The sequence below is a fragment of the Balaenoptera ricei genome, chromosome 1 (genome assembly GCF_028023285.1).
Source record: "Balaenoptera ricei isolate mBalRic1 chromosome 1, mBalRic1.hap2, whole genome shotgun sequence".
Taxonomy (NCBI): Eukaryota; Metazoa; Chordata; class Mammalia; order Artiodactyla; family Balaenopteridae; genus Balaenoptera; species Balaenoptera ricei.
The window spans coordinates 73,452,992-73,474,035 of record NC_082639.1 but is presented as its reverse complement, the minus strand read 5'-3'; the positions used below and the strand labels follow the sequence as shown (position 1 = coordinate 73,474,035).

Below are 21,044 nucleotides of genomic sequence, written 5' to 3'. Positions count from 1 at the left end.
ATCATACCCTTTTAATCCTAAGATTTTAATGCTAAGAATAAATGTAAAAACATTATTTTCTTCCTTTTTCATTGTTATTTTTCCAATTAAAAGTGCATGATTTTTACCTAGAAATATCTTTCAGATTATAGTGGCACAATGAAATAAGACCCCCTCCAAATATCTGTATTCTTTCAAATTTAAGAGTGAGTCTTTGCGGCAACTGAGACCAAAAGAACAAGAAGACGATCTAACAAGTCAGACCTTATTTGTTCTCAAGGACATGAAGATCCGGTTACCAGGAAAATCAGATGCAGAATCATTACTTCTGATAGAAGATGTGAGTATTTGATGTATATAAAATACCAAGGAGCTCATACCTTTTTATTCTTCTTCTTAAAATATTAAAATTTATTGCTTGATGGCATTATCCTCAGTGACACAGTAAACTTAATTGATGTTCTTTTCAACCTCCACAAGCTTTAGAAGATACAGGGGTTATCTTAATTGTTATGATTCATGAGCAATGAGATCACATTTATAATCAGCAATGCAAAATATCTTTTAGTGTATAGTTCTATTTTAATGATGCTTCATCAAGTGAAAATAATTAGTGTTAAATAATTATTTTTCTTAATGATTAAAGACACATCGAGTTAAGGCTGCTTCTATAACTATTTAGAAAGATCTAAAATGGAATGAGATAATAAGGAAAAAAGTGGGGCCATGGGCATAAAGTGTCAGGAATATTTGAATGTGACACCTTGCATGGTGTTAGTCAGATTTTGAAATGGCTTATGCTGTGTGTGTTTTCTTGTTACACAAGCCTTTGCACCACCCAGTGGAAGGTTCTAAAATGTCAGAGTCCTAAAATTCACATTAAAGTCAATGTGACAGGGTGAGAGAGTGTCATGGACATATATACACTACCAAATGTAAAATAGATAGCTAGTGGGAAGCAGCCGCATAGCACAGGGAGATCAGCTCGGTGCTTTGTGACCACCTAGAGGGGTGGGATGGGGAGGGTGGGAGGGAGGGAGATGCAAGAGGGAAGAGAAATGGGAACATATTGTATATGTATAACTGATTCACTGTGTTATAAAGCAGAAGCTAACACACTATTGTAAGGCAATTATACTTCAATAAAGATGTTTAAAAAATAAAAAAAATAAAAAAATAAAGTCAATGACTTACTCCTAATTTAGAAAGAAGGTCCAAGTTACTCGAATATTTTTGGTGAAAGAGCATTTCTTCACTCAAAGTTCTATTTCTTCATTCAAGCATTCTTTTCAAATTGTCATTCTTAGATAATTCCTCAGAATAGAATGTTGTTTTCTGGTTTCCCTGTTTTTTGTGTTTTTTTTATCCAGAGGAGAAGGCACCATCTAGTGGCCAGTTGTAGGATAAAAACCACAGCCATACATTTGGCTTTTTTCACTTTTTAGCTTTACTTTAGACCTGTCTAAAGCACTGTCTACAAACAAAACAAACAAAAAACAATAATAAAAAAGACTTTCTTAGTTAACAAATCAATAATGGCAATTTGTATTTAGTAGTCATAACATAGTTATAACCAAAATCCCCAAATATTATGCTTTGCATTTGTTATGTATTTTTTAAAAAGTGAAATGGTATCTTGTTTGCAAATGAGGTGCTATTTGTTACATCAGGGGAAAAGGAAGAAAAATGAACATTAGTTATAAAGCATTATGCTAGATATATTTTTATTTACGTATGTTATCTTATTCAATAAAGTAGGACGTCTTTGTACCAGACATTTTATTTCTGTTTCTTAGAGATATAAATTATGTAATACTTTCTGAATCAGCTAGATGAAAAATTAGATAATCTGACAGTAGAACTAATATTTGTGGCTACTGTGATTGTTCTATAAAGAACATGTATATAGGCTTATATAATTGATAAAAGATATTAATAATTATACAAGACATTAGATTATTTACTATATGTTTACTTATGCAGCAACTATTTTAATCTATTTATTATAACGTATATAACTAGAATATATATTCATAAATTTTGCAGATTTGCACAAAAAACAAAATAGGGGGATAATGGAATCCTAATTAAATATAGGCTATCTTCTAATGTGTTATTCAATATTTTGTTACTGTGAATGATGTTGTAAATACAGTTCTTGGAATTAAAATGAAAAAATCTATGTTTTGGGCTTCTTCCCAAACCTTATATTCCTGAAGACATTTGACTTTCAATCATTAGAGATTGTGTGCTTTTTACAGCAAGAAGAGAAAAGCTTTAAATTCAGATGGCTTCTTTATATTACATTAAAAGTCTTTTCACATGTCTTTTTATGAAAGTAGACATTCTTTATTGCAAATAGTATTATAGTGCTTTCATTTCACAAATTAATTAGATTAAATTTCTTAATGTTTCTCCCCCAAAACAGATCATTGATAACTGGAAGTATCATAAAACAAAAGTGGCTTCATATTGGCTCATAAAATTGGACTCTGTAAAGCAACGAAAAGTGAGTAATGAATACCCAAAAACAGGTTTGCTCTTTTGGATTATGTATTAAGCTAAGATCATTAAGCCACATTCATAATCAAACTATATAAATGCTCATCTGCTTACTCATTTCCTCAACAAATATTTATTGTGTATCTACTATGTTTCAGGCACTGTTCTAGCTTCTGAGGGTAAACAAGTAGATTAAAAAAAAATTCCATGGTCTCATAGAGCTTATAGTCTAGTTAAGGTGTTTGACAATAAACCAATATATACTAGAAGGTAAGGTAGTATTAAGTACTATGAAGAAAAATAAATCAGGATTAAAAAATTGAGAGAAGGTGACCTAAATGAAATGAGAAAAATACTATGCAGACATCTGTAGGTACAATGCATCAGGCAGAGGGAAGAGCAGATACAGAGGCCCTGGGGTAGAAGTTAGCTTGATGTATCCATGAGACAGGAGAGACCATTTATTTCCTTATTTACAGGATAGTTGGTTTGTGCTGGTTAAGAGTGAGTGATGTGGAGGTGACAGTTGGATAGATAAGCAGGGGTCAGATCACAACTTTACAGGCCATGGACAGTCTTTGGGTTTTATTCCAAGTGATGAAAAACCACTGGAAAACTTTGAGCAGAGGAGTTACATAGTCTGGTTTATAATTTAGAAGGTTCATGAGAGCTACTTGTGAAGAATAGAACTAGGGGAGAGGGAATGTGGCAGAACAGAAGTAGAGACCAGGTAGAAGGTTTTTAGAGTAACTGAGGCAAAAGCTCATGGTTGCTTAGCTAGGGTGGTAACTGAATTGGGTGGATGCTGGAGAAAGAGCAGGGCTTTGTTGTTCCTGTTGTTTTGTTTTACTTTGATTTTGGACCTGCTAAGGTTGATATATTGGTTAGACATCCAACTGAAGATATTGAGTGTGTAGGTGTAGAGTTTTTTAGTTCAGAGCTAAGGTTGCATATGGAGATACAAAATTTAAGGGTCACTAGGATATTTAAGCCTTGGGACTAGATGAGATTACCTAGAGAGTAAGTGTGGTTAGAAAAGAGAAGAGTTTTGAGGACTGAGCCCTGGGCCACTTCTATGTATAGAAATCAGAGAGATGGGGCGGAGGGATTAATCTAAGGGGACTGAGAAGGAGCAGCCAGTTAAGTATGAAAAACCATGGGAACTTGGGGTCCTTGAGACCAAGTAAAGAAATTATTTCAGGGATGGAGTGATCAACTGAGTCAGATGTTGCTGATAGGAGTTATAAGATGAACACCAAGACCTGACTGTTGTTTTTGACAACTTGGAGGTTAATGGTTACCTGATCATAACAAATTCAGGGGAATGGTGGGGAGTAAAACTTGAATGGAGTAGGTTCAAGATATGGGAAAAAGCACAGCTAGTCCAGGCACTTTTTCAAGGAATTTTGCTATAGAGGGGAAAGTTAAATGTGATGGTAGCTGGAGAGGGATGTGGGTTAAGGACAAGGTTTTTTTTTTTTTTTTTTTTTTTTTTAAGATGAAGCTATTTACACTTGTTAGTTGCTGATGAGAATGATCTAGAAGAGAGGAATGGTACAGGAAAGAGAGGTGATAGAAAATCCTCGAAGTAAGTAAGCTGGGAAGGTTTGTCCTAACCAGGAGCACTTATTCTAATAGGAGGGAAGGTAGAGTCTGTGGCATTGTGGTGGGAAGATGTGAAGGTTTTCCTCCAACGGGGAGGGGCTTTGGAGATTTGCAGAGACAGTACATCTCAGAGAGTAGGAGAGGAGAGTGGCCCGCAGCCCGAGGGGCCCATAGATGCACTGCAACATTATCTGGGGGGAGATGTACTATTTTAGTAGCTTTAGTGAAGCTGTTGTATTCCTAAATAGTGCAAACTATTACTTCCCCTTTCTAAGATTTATTGCTAGTAAGCTGAAAGTTGACACGGATCAAATAATGACTTTGAAGTTATGTACTTTCCTCTGAGTAAACTGAACTCATTATTAAGCATTAACTCATTCAACAAAGGACAACTTAGTGTCCTGTCATGTGCCAAACACTGTGCTGCTGTTGAGGAGGGTGTAACAAAGCTGGTAACAGAAGTAGATTGAAAACGTACTGTAAGCCCAGAACTCCTGTTTCTCAAGTCACTAACTGTGGCCTTATTCATTAATATAAGGACCTCTTAGTGGAATTGGAACCCTGAATCTTTTCAAGTCCGTGTACTTTTTGTAACCTAGAAGATAGAAGAATTTAGCTAAATTGGTAATTAAAACAAAATAGATAACCCAGAAACAGATTAAAATGCTTATAAGATATTAATACTTGATAAATGTGACATTTCAAATCAGTAAAGATAATTTTTTCCCCTAAATGATACTGAAACAATTGACTACCTATTTGTAAGAAAATTAGGTTGCAGCCTTACCTCTTACCATATGCAGAAATAAATTCCAGATAGATGATAGTTTTATATGTAAAAAAATATTAAAAGTTTAAAAGAAAATACAGAAAGCTATGTTTATAATCTTAGAATGAAGAAACAACTTCTTAAGGAAGACTTAGGTTTTAGAACCCAGAAATCATAAAGGAGAAGAACGACAGATTTGATGACATAAAAACTTAATGGATGGCAAAAGGTGTCTTAAACCAGGTTAAAAGGCAGAAGTGGTGAGGAGAATTGGGTGGCAGGGGAAAGGGGTGGATGTTGAAGAGGACAGATGTTTGCAGCACATAAAACACAAACTAGCACAAGTAAACCAATACTTCCTACCGATCAATCAGCAGAAGACATACTATCTTGTAAAGTTAATAAATAAAATGGAAAAGCATATAAAAAAAGCCATGAAAAGACAATTTATGGATCTTCAAAGAGCCAATTAGCATGTAACTAGATCTTGTCCTCACTAATGCTGAAGGAAAAGCAAGTAAAAAAACATCATATCGGCAAAAATTAATAAGACATAATATCCAGTGATGGAAATAGTCTGGATAAAAGGGGCTTTATTATACTATTAGAGAGAGAACACATTGGTACAGCTCTTTAGAAAGGTAGCTTGCTGTATCTATTAAAGTTACAAATGTTCACAACCTTATGACTCAGCAAAACCACTTCCAGCATTCTGTCCTACAGAATAATAATCTGTATAAAATGTATGTGTAAAAGATTTATGCACATAAGCATTCACTGCAGTGGTATTTGTGCAAGCAAAACACTTGAAGCAGCCTAAATATCTATCAGTAGATTTATGGTTAAATAAATTATAGTACATCCATACTATTCAGTTGTGTTAAATTGAGTACTATTCTGGAATCATAGACCTTAACTTGAGATATAGCACAAGATTATGACTTGTGACGTATGCAACATATGTACATTGGTAAAATTAGCCAGACTTTACTAATCATGAGTGAAGAATATAAGCGATAAGCAGCCACCAAGGGCATGGTTTCTGGGAGGCCATGAGTCAATCAGCCCTCAGGCATCTCTTCTCACATATGGGAAGCATTCTGGTTCAGAGTGATGAGTGCCAACTAAGTGTGGTTCACGTTGGCACTGAGGGAGCCTTCCAGATTTGGGTGGCCTTCATCTTTATTCTTCATTAGTTACCCATGCATTCTTTGTGACCAATCCATTCTCTAGCCAGGTGAAATAAAAATACCAGGTTTATTTACTATGAGTGTTGTCCCATAGAACTTTCTGCAATGATGGATATGTTCTGTATCTGTGATGTCCAATACGGTGGTCACTAGCTGCATGTGGCCATTGAGTGAGATCTTGAAATGTGGCTATTGTGACTAAGGAACTGAACTTTTAATTTTAATTAACTTAAATGTAAATAGCCAAATGTGTCTAGTGGCTACTGCATTTAAGAGCATGGATCTAGACAGACCACGTGTAGCCTTCTAAGTTCTTAGATGAGAACCTTCTCGGTTATTTTCCTGCTGAGAAATTCTATCAGAGGGTTTGCAAGAATGTCCATTAAGGTCACCATTGCCTTGGGCATCTCAAAGAGAGAATGCCTTTTTCCTTTTCATATGCCATCTTACAAAGATACCAAGATAGTAAATTAAACAAACAAGTTATACAGTAATATGTGTTGCCCTACTTTAAATCACCACTGTGATTTTTACTGTTTTAAAAATATATATCTAGTGTTAAAAAATTTTAAAAATAAAAGTACCGAATTATTAAGATATTTTATTTCTGGAGGATAGACTTACTGAGCCAGAGGAAGGAAAGTGGTAACATTTGGTGTCATGTTTCCTTTTGTTTTTGTATATCTCTGTTTTTTTCAAGTTAACATAATCTTTTTAGAAATGAAAGAATGACAGGGAGACACAGGTGTTTCTGTGAGGCCTGTCTGTATTCCCCCATAACTAGATATTATCTTTCCCTATTCTAAATCCTCCCAGTACTTCATACTCAGTTGTACTTATGATCTGACTTGAGAGGTTTCTGTATTAATTTTTCCACCTTTCTAAAAGCCAGGGGTGAGGGGGGTAGGTGCATCTTACTTTGTAGTCAGCTGTAGGCTTTCTATAAACATTGTTCAGTTGATTCAAATCTAGACTCTTTTGTGGATTCTGTCAAGAGCAAGTTAGCTTCTTCTTTCTTTACCCTTGTTTCTTTACTAGTGCTATGTATTTATCTGAACATCAACAAATTAAGATAATGCTGTTATGTTTTTTTAACATGTGATATGAGAAGGTCTGATAAAACATTGTATGGGGTGATCAAATGATGTGCATGCATAGTAATAATGTTTATCAATTAGAAGAAACAATCTATTTCATGTTTTAGGGTTGTTATGCTCAATTGTGTTTATAAATTTCGAGTAAAAGTAAATACTTGCTTATAAATTTACTAGCAAGTACTTGTGTCAGTATAGTGACTTCTGCTATACAGATTTACTCTAAGAATATGTGGAGTAAGTCATCTTTGTGTAATCCTTCCCTCCAGTTCTCAGATGTGCAGCTACATCTCTGTATTCATCATACCCTGTTATGTTAAGGGAATGAGAGCACTGATGAGAGAGGGCATGTTTTTTATTACAACTTAAACACCTTTTTACCTTTTCTTTGAGCTCCTTTGTTGCATCTTCCATTTTGGCATTAATCAAAGCTACTATATTTCCTTTGTGCTTGTTATCAGTGATAAGATGTCCCATCTCCAACACAAAGCTACCCAAGCAGTTACAGTCATTCTTCTACAAGGTAATTTAATAGACAGTTCTATTTTGGGCAGAAGAATTCATAGCTTGAATTTTTAAAAAAATTTTATTGGAGTATAGTTAATTTACAATGTTGTGTTAGTTTCTGCTGTACAGCAAAGTGAATCAGTTATACACATATCCACTTTATTAGATTCTTTTCCCATATAGGTCATTACACAGTATCGAGTGGAGTTCCCTGGGCTATATAGTAGGTCCTGATTAGTTATCTATTTTATATATAGTAGTGTGTATATGTCAATCCCAATCTCCCAATTTATCCCTCCTCCTCCCTTACCCCCTGGTAACCATAAGTTTGTTTTCTACATGTATGCCTCTATTTCTGTTTTTAGGTAAGTTCATTTGTACCCTTTTTTTTTTTTGATTCCATATATAAGCGATATCATATGATATTGGGTTGGCCCAAAAGTTTGTTCGTGTTTTTCCATTACACTTTATGGATGAACTTTTTGGCCAACCCAATATTTGTCTTTCTCTGTCTGACTTACTTCACTCAGTATGACAATCTCTAGGTCCATCCATGTTGCTGCAAATGGCATTATTTCATAGCTTGAATTTTGACTCTCAGAGAAGCATAAGGGCTGATCTTAACAAGAATAAGTTTATCTTGCTAAGTTGCCCAGGTTCATGGAGGGTCCGGAAAGGTGGCTGAGGGATGCTAGGTGTAGGTTATGATGAGAAGAGGAAGCCCAGTATTTACACAGTGTGCAACTTATCTGTAGCAACTTCTCTTGCAGTTGTTACGATTACTCTGTTTCCTGTTCTTTCATCAACCATTTTGTTCTTTAAAAGGCTTTTTTTCCCCCAAAACAGACTCTAATTTCCCAGATATATAGCGATGGATGAGACGTCCTTATATATTTATAATAATTTATATATTATACATTATTCCCTACCTTGTTTATTTCAGATGAAATCAGAGGTAAAGTGGGATCAGAGAATGACTGACTGACTGGAATATTTTTTTTCTTGACAACAAGAGAGCCAATATAATAATTAGCTGCAAAGTGTATTGAAAATTTTTTTTAAAGCTTTTATATGTTGATATTAAACTAAAGGGGCAATAATAGGTAGTGGAAAGAGGAACTGGACTTGTAGTCATATGGACTTGGGTTGAGTACTGCCCTTGCCCTTTTTGCGGGGGCAGGTAACTTCTCACAACTTCTCTGAGGTTCGTAGCATTAAGTATTGGACAGTTCTTGTGAGGAAGTAAGCCATCATATGGCAAGGTGCTCTAGGCTTAGAAGGTGTAAAATGCAGGTGACTTTTTTTCCTTCTAAGGATCTTCATGCCAGGCTGTTTCTCTGATGTATTTTATTTTACTAAGAACTCTTCATGTAGAATATGTATAAATGAAGTATAAAAATTTCTCTGTTGGGTTGTAACATGTTGACTCTTCATTTGACTATCTGTTTGAAACCTGTGCTATTGCTTTATTAAGCTAGAAACTGCTTCCAAGACAAAAAAGAAACCTAGAAATGTGGGTCAGCTTTAGAATGTAGAATTAGGTATTATTAAAAGTTACCCATTTAGAAGGCCAAGAATTTAACTAATTTAACATCTAGATGTGGATTAATCAGATCTATCCTTTGGACTATGATGATAGTCAATAATCATTGGATGGCTATGTCAGTTCAGTTCCCTGGGAAGCAGACATAAGACAGAATTAGAAGTGAAAAACATTTATGAGAGAAGACAGCCAAGAAGGATAAAAGGGAGAGAGAGTTTGAGCAGGTAGAAGAGCCTTCCACCTACAATATTGCTCTAACACCAGTGAATGGAAGGCAGGAGGACTGGGGAGGAAGATCTTCAGACTTTAGTGAAGTTCTGAGAAAGGCCTGTCAGGCTGTTGGGGAGCCCAGAACACAGATTGCCTGTTAGAGGGATCACACTGGGCAGAAATAGCCCCCCTCTGGTATCCCAACCATGCTCAATCCTTGGCTGGGAGCAGTCTGGGGAGAGTATAAGCTTGGCTTGACTGTTGTAACGGATCCTGCATGGGGATGGATGCTGTCAGCTAACTGCACTCTTAGAAGCTGGTTGATTCAAATAGCATGTCTCCATGACTACCACAAAGGTTGTGTGTGATACAATTTAATTTGACAAACATTTATTGGTTGCCAATTTTGTACAAGAACTATACTAGGCACTATTGGGGATTTTGAGAGTTGTTTATTCATTCATTTATTTATTTGCTCATTAAAACATGCACTCAACAATATTGATTGAGAGACAACCACGTCCCAAGCAGAATTCTAGATGTGGAATGCACAAGACTCTCATTTAAATCTCTTAATTCCATTTAGAAACCATTGTTGAAATGTGTATCTCACTTTTTCTGCTCCAGTATCGAAGCTTTTGCTAGTTGCTCATTTGAATGTTGCAAAACTCTTGAGATTAGAATGCCACACACACAAACTCTTACACGTGTCTTATTTCAAATTTTCCTTAATGGGTGTAAAATTTAAAGGTCAACGATGTAGGACTGAACTACTGAAAGGAATCCTCACCAGGTGAAAATGGAATCAGCTAATCTTACTTACTGTCATGTTGTGGTAACTCCACACTAGCATAATTCAGCTTTCTGCTAAGAATGCAGTTGCTTTATATAGTTTGTAAGGAATATATTTGAAGTATGAAAATATCGCAGCAATGGTGGGCTGTGAAGAATGCCAAATTTTCTGAAAAGCTTATTCTCTGATATCTAGGCATAAACTAAGATTGAAGAAGGAAGAGAAATAAGTGGTGATAATAAGGTTGTACAATATTTGCATTTATTTTAGGGTTCTAAGAAATCCTTGTTTATCAAGTATTTCTTCTCTAAATAGCAGTTTTTAAAATACCTACTGTAGCTGCTTCTGCATGAATTTTGATGTTATTTTCCATCTCTTTTTCATTTGGGCTGACATAGATGCTGTACAGGGCTGTTCATTTTCCATCAGCAAAGATGCCTTTACCCTATAGTCATGGCTGCTGCATGCATCATTAGTACAGCATGTAGTGATTTTAATGTTATTTGTAAACCTCCCTCACCTCATGCCATTATTTTAATTTAGGACCAACTGTTCAGCCATATGGAGTAGTTTGTCATTCAGCATCTGTATGTTCTTGCAAAATATGAATTTGTGTGCTTTATGCCTTCAAATATGCTATATTTCATATGGAAAAGATAAATCTTTTCATGTTATTAATGCTTTCATTGACTGAATATCCCATTTATTTTTTCCCTTGGAGAGCTTGATGTTGGGATCAAGCTCGGGATGCTTTTAAAAGTCACAATGTCAGGAAATGGATACCCATGTTGTATAAGTTAGCCTCACGTGAGTCCACAGATAAACACAAAGGGCACCTTGCTGACTATTTGTTTTTGTGTTTCACAAGTTATTCATCTCCCATGCGTTTACTTCTAACCCCAAAACACCCAGAAATACAAATAGCATTGCAGATAGAACTGACACTACTTTACCTCATCCCAGTCTGATTTCTTGCCTGTTTTCTGCCTTCCTAAAATTACTCAGCCAGTGTTTTGCTAGAGCTACAGGCATTGTCTCCCCATCTGCGTGGCCTTTTAAGCAAACTGGTTCCTGATGGACTGCGTGGCCTTATTGGAGGGGGTGCCTGGGCAACCTTGTTTGTACACAGTGACTCCACCCATTTTCCCAAGTATTACTTGACTAGAGGTAAATCTGAATCTAAGAAGAGACAGTTTCTTCTAGGATTTTGCTATTGGCACCAGGACAGATCAAATTAATTGTGAGGCATTGTCGGGTAGTGGTTAAGATCATGGGTCTGGCTACGTAGCTATCCATTACCTAACTGTGCAATCTTGGGTAAGTTACTTATCTGCCCTATGCCTGAGTTTTCTCATCCATAAAATGAGATCCAAAATGTTTTCAAAACCAAACATTTTTCATAACCATTAGGCAGCAAAACCTAACCCACTGGAACTCATTTGGAGACAATGACCCTACAGGAAGTTATTTGTTATTTTTGTCTGTCTCTTGGCTTGAATATTCACATGTTTTCCTGTGGAAGTAGTAATGTGTATGATTATGAAATCTAGACTGAAGATTTTTGGAAAGGGACTGTGGACCAATTTTATCTATCTCAATGTTTTTATTTTGAGGATTAAATGAATTGCTATATGTAAAAGTGATTAGAACAGTGCTTGGTCCATTGTAAGCCCTCAATAAGTGTTAGCTCTGATTTTTACCTTGTTTGCATAGGTTTTACTTTCTTGCAAGAAGCATTTTCACTAAGACAAACACCTACTAAGTGCTAGACCTCTTTTGAGCCTTGGGGACATGGTAGGTATACTGGTATAATTCCTCTTTTTATGTAGCTAACAGTCTCCATTAACTAAACAGGAAATTAACATAAAGTGAGATAATTATTAATAGGGGAAGAGTTGGGCGTTAAGGGATCATACAATAGTTTAGTGGCAGGTAAATGTCTCCCTGAAGAAGTGATGTTTGAGGTAAAACATAGAAGTTCACCAGGTGAACAGATGGGGCAAGACTGTTCCAGGCAGAGGAGAGAGGCTATGTGAAGACTCAGACGAGAGATGAAGGGTTTGGGCTCTTGCTTCCTTGGTTTATATGCCCTTGTACCCTCCAAATTACAGGTCTCTCTAACCCACTCCTTTCTCCAGGACCAGAGCTTGAAATTGAAAGATGAAGGGAAGCAAAGGAGAATGTATCTTCCCAGGAGGTGCTCTGGCAAAGAAGGAGCAAGTTTCTGGGTTGCCCAGACCATGCTGGTCTCACAATCTGGGAGATCACTCCTCAGGCAGAGTTGTTTGCTGGGTTGCAAGAGGCCTGAAGATTTATCCATCTCCATGTTGGAGGAAACATTAGGAGTGGAGCAGCTGCATTCCCTATCCCAAACTCCTGGGCCGTTTTCCGAAGTTGCTGCTTTTAGCCATGTGTAGGCTAGTATAGTAGACCATCATGCTTTAAAATTCCCTCGAAATTAAGAGTAAAGCATATACAGAGTAGCGGCCAAGAGAGCCTCTCTAAGTGATGTACCGAGAGCAGTGCTTGGCACGGAGCAGGCAGCCAGTTCATGTGAGCTGCCCTCCTCTTTGGTTCTTTCCCATCGTATGCATTTCACTGTGCGCATATTCAGAAGGAAATAACGAATAATCCATCATCTCAAATGCTGTGTCACTTTAAAGCTGAATAATTATTTAATAATAGAATATGAAATGAAGGTAATGTTAAAATTTCCAGTATTGTTAACATTTTAATTTCATTTATTATGTAGAACTCGTATTTATTCTTGAAACCAATTTATGGGTTATCTTTGCTGCTTTTTAAATTCTTCCTGCGTTATGACTTTTGGCCTGTTATTACTCACTAATACATAGAAAGGAGGAAGGGAAATTGAGAAGAGAATTGATTAAAATTTACCGTTTACTGCTAGTGTTGATTCTTGTATCACATCAATCATGAGTCCTGTTTTCTACATTAAAAATATAAAAGGTTAAACTATTAGCTTAACTGAAAATCGTAAAAAAATAATAGGTATGAATTAATGTCTGATGTCCAAATTATATCAGTATTATTGTGAACAACTCATATCAAAAAATTTTAAATCCCTCTTCATAATTAAGCTTTCATTATCTGTAATAACAAGCTTTTCCAGGACAATTTTTTTCACAAGCTACTTTATAACAGATTGCATTATCTCTCCTCATTCTCCTCCCCTTCAGCCCACACACCCCTGACGCCTGTAGGGTTTACGTACTGTTCCCACTTCACAGTGAAAGAAGCTGGTGCAGGAAAGGAAGAAATCATGTTGCTTACACAATTCACTGTGAGAAGCTGTAGTTGATATTCTTCTATAAATAAAATGTTATTTTGAAATTTTTTCCCTAAATTGATTTTTAAACAGATGTTTATTCTAAATTTGCCTTTATCAGAGAGAACTAATATCACTTCTTTAAATATGGCTGTTTTAAAGCAAAACAAATTAAATTATTCTTTTATATGCTTCCAATTTTCTATACGTGTGTGCCTATGGAGAAAAATCGTATCTTCATTCAGTCTTTATGTTTGAAAGTCTTTCTCTTTTCATCTCTCACTCTCATCTTTACAAGGAGTTCCTTTAATTAGATGAAATCAGAAGTGAAAAATCTACTTTGGTGAACTGAAATTAGGATAACTGTATTTGTTCATATTTACTTTTTTTTTTTTTTTTTTTTTTTTAATTTTTTATTTATTTATTTATTTATTCATGGCTGTGTTGGGTCTTCGTTTCTGTGCGAGGGCTTTCTCTAGTTGCGGCAAGCGGGGGCCACTCTTCATCGCGGTGCGTGGGCCTCTCACTATCGCGGCCTCTCTTGTTGCGGAGCACAGGCTCCAGACGCGCAGGCTCAGCAATTGTGGCTCACGGGCCCAGCCGCTCCGCGGCATGTGGGATCTTCCCAGACCAGGGCTCGAACCCGTGTCTCCTGCATTGGCAGGCAGATTCTCAACCACTGCGCCACCAGGGAAGCCCCATATTTACTTTTTTAAAAAAGTGTTTCCTTGCAAATACCTGAATTGCAAAAGTATTAAAAACATTGAATTGGGCTTCCCTGGTGGCGCAGTGGTTGAGAATCTGCCTGCCAATGCAGGGCACACAGGTTCGAGCCCTGGTCTGGGAAGATCCCACATGCCGCAGAGCAACTAGGCCCGTGATCCACAACTACTGAGCCTGCGCGTCTGGAGCCTGTGCTCCGCAACAAGAGAGGCCGCGATAGTGAGAGGCCCGCGCACCGCGATGAAGAGTGGCCCCCGCTTGCCGCAACTAGAGAAAGCCCTCGCACAGAAACGAAGACCCAACACAGCCATAAATAAATAAATAATTAATAATTAATTAAAAATAAATAAATAAATAAAACCATTGAATTAGTCAAAGTAGCTTTTTGGGATTTATAAATTTTTCAGAACCTCTCGGATTTTAGTTTCCCAGAATTAGATTAATCCTAGGCCTTGTTTCATGATACTTTCTCATTATTGGTCCATATACGGTCTGCTTTTATTTAGTTCGTGTTTTTAAGTTATTGTACCATTTGTGAACCCAACACCCAAATCAAGTATCTTGGCAATAATCTATTATCTTATCAAATGACTACCTTCCATCCCCCTGGCCCTTCATGTCTCAGGTAGACATTTTCTTAAATTCAGTATTCCCCAGTCCCTTGCTTTCTTTCTTTATATATTCTTATTATATCTATGTGTATTCCTCGTAAGTATTTTTAAAATTTAATTGTCTTTACCTCTATTAAAAGAGTTTCATACTGTATGTAATGACTGATATGTATTTTTTAAAAACTTAACCATTAATAATTAAGATGCTCCGTGTTGTTGTGTGTCCTTTTATTTCATTCATTTTGACTGCTGTATAAAAGTCCAAGGGAATGAGTATACGACTATTTATTCACTCTCCCATTGATGGAGAGTTAGATTTTTCAAGGTGTCTGTAATTGTGAACAGCTGTTTGAACATTCTTGTACATGGCTCTTGTTTTTAACCTGTGAGAGAGTTTCTCTTAGGAATAAACTTGCTGGGTCTTGGGGTATATGCATTTTCAACTTTAGGAGATAATGCCCAGCTATTTTCCAATTTGTGCTCCTGCCAACAATGTCTAAGAGATGCTATAGATCCATATTTCTCCAGCACTTGGTATTGTCAGACTTTTCATTTTTATCAATTAAATGGATAGAAAATGATGTCTTATTATAGTCTTAATTTTTATTCTTTATGTGTATCATGCATATTTATTTCCTCTTTTGTGAAATTCCTGTTCATGTATTTTTGTCCATTTTTTTCTGTTAATTTGTTGGTGTGTATTTAACAATTGGTTAGGCATTCATTATATATTCCTGATACTAATCTTTTGTTAGATGTGTATGTTTTGAATGTATTTTCCCAGTTTGTAACTTGATCTTTATTTCCTTTAAGGTATCTTTTGATGGCCAGAAGTTCTTAATTTTAATATAAGGGAAACCTATTAATCTTTTATGTTCTATACTTTCTTGCTACTTAAGTAACCTTTTTCTAAACCAAGGTCTAAAAGATATTCACTAATACTTTTCACTAAGATATTTAATGGCTTATTTTTCAAACTTAAAACCTTAATCACTCTAGGGTTGATTTTTGTGAATTGAGTGATTCAACTCCATCTGTTTTTTCCATGAAGATTACTATTTAAAAAATCTCCATTTATTGATTTAATTTAAATTTCACTTAACTTTAATTTTTAAATTTAATCTCTTTTTACTCCAATGAGTCAGGTTTGCCACCTATGTCATATACCAGAGTTTCATAAATACTGGATCTATTTCTGGACTTTTTATTCTGTGCTGTCATTTAGTGAGTGAGTGAGTGAGTATGTGTGTGTGTGTATTCATTTTTGAATTATATATGTTCTCTTTGAATTTCAGACACACACGTATACACCTAGATTTTGAAATATTTTGGTTTTTCCACTAGGTTTTGGACATAGTAAAAACAAGTGTCCGTACAGTTCTTCCACGCATCTGGAAGGTACCTGATGTCGAGGAAGTAAATTTATATCGGATTTTCAACCGAGTTTTTAATCGCTTACTCTGGAGTCATGGCCAAGGACTGTGGAACTGTTTCTGTGATTCAGGGTAAGTTTTAAGTTATCTTTTATTATTGTAATTTTTAATATTTTACTATTTAGTTATAAAGTTAGTTCAATAAAATGGCTGAATTTCTTTAATCTCTTAAAATGTGGATTTGTAACTGCATGTAAGTTTCAGTACTCAACTATAATTTATAGCATTTAAGCTGATGTAGATGAGATGATGGATATGAACACAACACCACCCAACAAATTTGAATTCAGTGGAGAGAAAGTAGTCTTAATTAATGAAAAATCTCAGTTACAAATCTGTATCCTTACAGCTCTTCTGCTGTTGCCTTTATGTAGCAGACTTCCAGAATCATGGCTACACTCCTGCTCCTCTCCAGACTTTCAGTCCTGTCAAAGCTGTTGTGACTCACTGTCATTTTGTCTTCAAGATATCTAAAACCAAATGTTCCATACCTCCCTTTTTTTCAGAAATGGCTTCCCTTCTGGACTTCCCAAAATCCCATTGTTATTCTCCCAATCACATGGGTTTGATATCTCAGGGGCATCCGCATCCTTGTTCTCTTTCATCGTCTTTATTCAGTCATGTGCTAAATCTTGTTAGTTTTTCTGTCACATCCCCACTGTGGCTACTCTAGATTGTTTTTCATTATTCTTAACAATTATCAATTATTTAATTGTAGATTGTTCTTCACTGTTCTTCACAATTATCGAGTATTTACTTGATAATTTAAATACTTTTGGAGATACAAAGCTGAATCTGACATAGATCCTGCCCTGAAGAAACTTAAAAATGATAATAGCTAACACTATACCACTTATACTATGTGCCAGGCATTGTTCTAAGCACTGTACATGTATTAAGTAATTTAATCCACATAACATCACTTTGAAGCAGGTTTTATGGTAATTTCCATTTTATAGATAAGGAAACCAAGGCACAGATAGGTGCTAAGGACCTAGTGCAACTGGGATTTGAACTTAAGCAACCTGGCCCCAGACTTCATGCTCTTAACCAATAAAACTCTGCTGTCTCTAATAGACAAAATAAGATACATGCAAAAGTCATGATTATGAAGGAGATGACAGATACGTTATTGTAGGATTTCAGAGAAGAGGAGCCTTTTTGGTAGAAAGGCTAAGTGAAATTAACAGATTCCCAGGCATTTTTGCCTCCAGTTTTTTGTTTCCCTTATCCATCCTACTGTCAGAGTCATTTCCTAAAATCTGTAATGATTTCCCTCATTTATCATTAAAGTCTAGACTTTTTATCTAGAGATATAAGACTCTCTAATATGCTGATTCTTTCATATTTCTCCAGTCTTCTCTCTCATTACTCTCCTACTTAAACTTTGCTCCCCAAAACCAAATTCATTATTTTTCAAATATCTTAAAAATTTGTCCTTTTCTGCCTCCGAACTGTTAGTGTCAATGAGTAGCTGATTGGGCTGCCTTCTACAACCCCATTTCTCCAATCCATTATTTAAATCCTATGTAAAGACCCAGACCATGCCTTTTTGGTAAAACCTTAACAGACTATTCTAGTCTGACATGATCTCTGAATGTCTTCCATTTAAATATTCTAGTCATCTAGTACTGAATCATTTATACCATTTGCAGACTTATTCTCACCACCATAATTTTCCTCAGCTACCATTCACCAACAGGGAGAATTCACGAGGTGCTCTGGGTTGTGATGAAATCTGAGAATAATCTTGGCCATAAATTATTTCTACAGAGACTTAAGTGAAGCATTTGAACTGTACTCCATGGCCCTTAGTTGATGGCTGTCTGTAGAAGTTCTCTTAACCTAAAGTCATAATTAGAATTTTTTTCTGTTTGTTGAGCCATTGGTTGGAATGTTGAACATGGATTTCAGCTACTCTTCACAAATGGAAGGCAGTGAGATAGTCTGCTACTGAAATTGGTGCTGATGACACTATTTTGGTAATTTACTCTGACTCCATTCAGAATCCTTTTCTCTTGTACCTAGCACACTACTCCCCCCCCAGATTTCTCCGGTGGTATCTATTACTACTAGTAATCATAAAGAATGTAAATAACATTTATTGAAAGATTACTAAGTGCCTGATACTGTTTTTCATATTAAACATTTTTATAATTACCACTACAATATTTTGAGTAAACTATTATTATTATTCTCATTGTATAGATAAGGAAATTGAAGCATAAAGTATATAACTTGCCCAAGTTTTCATAGTGAGCCTGGATTTAAACCCAGGTTGTCTGAGTCAAGAGCCCAAGCTCTTAGCTCTATGCTTTATTCAGTCCTCTCAAAGCGGCATTGCCCATGGTTGCCAAGCTTGCTATACTGCAGGCCCCATGGCATTAGCCCAATCCCCAGCCCATTGCAGGAGTAGCTTTGAGTCCAATTTGACCTCCACTCTCCATCCATTTCTTTAAAAACTTGGAGGCTTGTAGAGATGAGTTTTACATCAGCTTTTTTTTTTTTTTTTTTTGTACCTCTACAAATGGCATTCTTAGGCTTCTTCAATTTAGTGAAGTCACATAGTGTTGTGTGTGTTTGATTGTCACTTTGGACCCAGAATAGTTCTGCTTATTCTTTCAATCATATCTAGTCAATGTATACTCCTTTAACCTTTGATCTAACAGCCTAGCAGTCTAGGTAAAAATCTACTCTTAGCTCATTTCTAAAGGAATGATTTTAATAAAAGGTGCAGCTGTCTTTCACAGTTAGGTGTAAAACTCTTAGAAAAAATATTCCAAATAACTCTGGGCCACCTTGATTCCTGCCTCTGCCTGTCAACATCTCAATAATAAAACAAAATGAATAAACCATTCCTTGTCCACGTCCAGAAACTTCAAAGAATATTGTAGATGTTTGTCATAGGTTTTCCTAGAATTGGCCCCGGGGTTTTGCTGATGCATCAGATAGAAAACACCCTCTCCCCCCACCATCTCTTGCTCTTCCAGGCTGCTGAAGCCCATGCTCAGTGACCGTTTTTATCACATGCAGCCTCCTGGGAGTGCTATTCAGAATGATGCTCCACGTTCTGAATGTGTCCTCTCCAGGGGAATAGCTCTTGGAATTTTCATACATAAAATTATCCACCATGTTTTACCGAGCTAGGGGAAGCCTAGGTGCTATGGGACTCAAACTCAGGCCACAGAGCTCAGGAAGGGTGGCCAAGGGAAGTAACATTTCAGCTTAGACTTGCAGGATGAGGAAGAAGAGGAATTTGCCGGGTAAAGCAAAGAGGAGGAGGCAGGGGGACTATGGGAGAAGGAATGTATTATTTGGAAAAGCCCACTTTCCACTCAAACTCCTGATATGTAAACCCCAAAGAAAAGAGTCTAGTTTAGACCCTTTAGCCAAAGACATTTTCCTATGGAAGTTTGTCATAGATAAGCTTTTCTTTTACAATCTCGGGGAAAGAAGAAATTGTAAGGAATATTCTAAGGCAGCAGTCTGCTTCTAGGCTGAATTATATGCCTACCTGAAAATGTATGCATATCATATAGACTACTTAAAATGATGTGAATCTTACTGTTCTCATATCACTTTCAACTGGATGTTGTGTTGTTCATACTTTTCAGCTCATTAATCTTTCTGTTGCTGACTGTCAAGTTGGTGTAGTCCAGATTTTTTTTTTTTTTTTTTTTTTTTAACTTTCCTTTCTTCTTTGGGCTACTCAGTCATTCATTAGGGCTTCTACCAGAGGAGAAAGAAATGAATGTTTCACTTTTTAGATAGCTGCTTTATTAAATATTTTGATGAAAAAGCTGGTAAAAATTATTGGATTACTAGATAATATGAGGCTTTTCAAGTCTCTGGATTTCATTAATCATTCCCCTTTGTTACCGGGAGGTTATTCAGTATTCTGTATCTTATTGTTATATTATTAAAAATGTCATTTGAAGTCATTTCTTTTCATATTTCTCTGAGGATTAGGGAGTACTGGAGAGAACTTTTTAACCATTTAATTTTTGTTTTTGAATTCATAGATTTTGGCCCTCCCATTTCCTTGGAATTTAGATTTAGAAAGCAGGCAGATAAGACCCTGGGTTCTTTGATAAAGGCACTGGTATTTTAAATTATTTCTCCATCCTTTCAGCTTCTTAAAATTTTTTGTGTTAGTATTGAAAATTGAGATACTGTAGTGTTCTAGAGGCATTTCATATTACTCAGCTGTGCCAGGTAGTGGGTAGGAGGGAGGGGACACGGTTCAAAAACATTCAGGTTGAAGAATAGGTTTCTTTTGTGCAGAGGGGGTGCCATTAGCCTAGTACCAAACAAAGCAAGTCCTGGTCATTTTCTTTTTTCTTTATGAGTGATTCTGGAGTGTTGACACTTAAATAGGGATTAATAGAGTAGAATGTGGTCTTTGGTCAGTGGTGGTGAACATACACACCAAAATTAGGTAGAGAATCTTGATTCATATGTTTATTTTAAATATTTAAGGAACAATGAGAGAATGAGAGGCCAAAGCTGCTCATATTATAAGTCACATATTACTCAGAGTGTTACATCAAATTAAGGTGTTATTTGAAGAAGGTCCTTTGCCTATCCTCCATTTTATGTGTTCTTTTCTTACGTCTGTACTCCAAGTCAGCAAAAGAAAAATTACTGTGATGTGAGTAACCTGATAGTGAATCTAATCAGATGGCTCCAAAGTATCAAAACATAAATATATTCAAATTCAGGGGGGAGGGTGGTGATGGAGGTAGGCTTTTACAGAAATACCCAGAATCCCAGGGGAGAGAAAGTAAAAGTGCTCA

The 21,044-nt window shown here is 36.2% G+C and overlaps 1 protein-coding gene across 6 annotated transcripts in view; it reads left to right on the top strand.

Annotated features, from left to right (window-relative positions):
• The window catches only part of TTLL7 (tubulin tyrosine ligase like 7), a 156,943-nt gene that overhangs the window by 118,276 nt on the left and 17,623 nt on the right, over positions 1-21,044 (top strand). For all 6 annotated transcript variants that reach the window (XR_009503733.1, XM_059925190.1, XM_059925202.1 and 3 more), the window contains 3 exons: positions 185-319; positions 2,408-2,488; positions 16,160-16,320. Coding sequence is in view for 5 of the 6 variants with exons in the window: in XM_059925190.1 (XP_059781173.1) it covers positions 185-319; positions 2,408-2,488; positions 16,160-16,320 (377 nt within the window). In the remaining variant the exon portion in view is untranslated. The remainder of the gene's footprint in view (positions 1-184; positions 320-2,407; positions 2,489-16,159; positions 16,321-21,044) is intronic.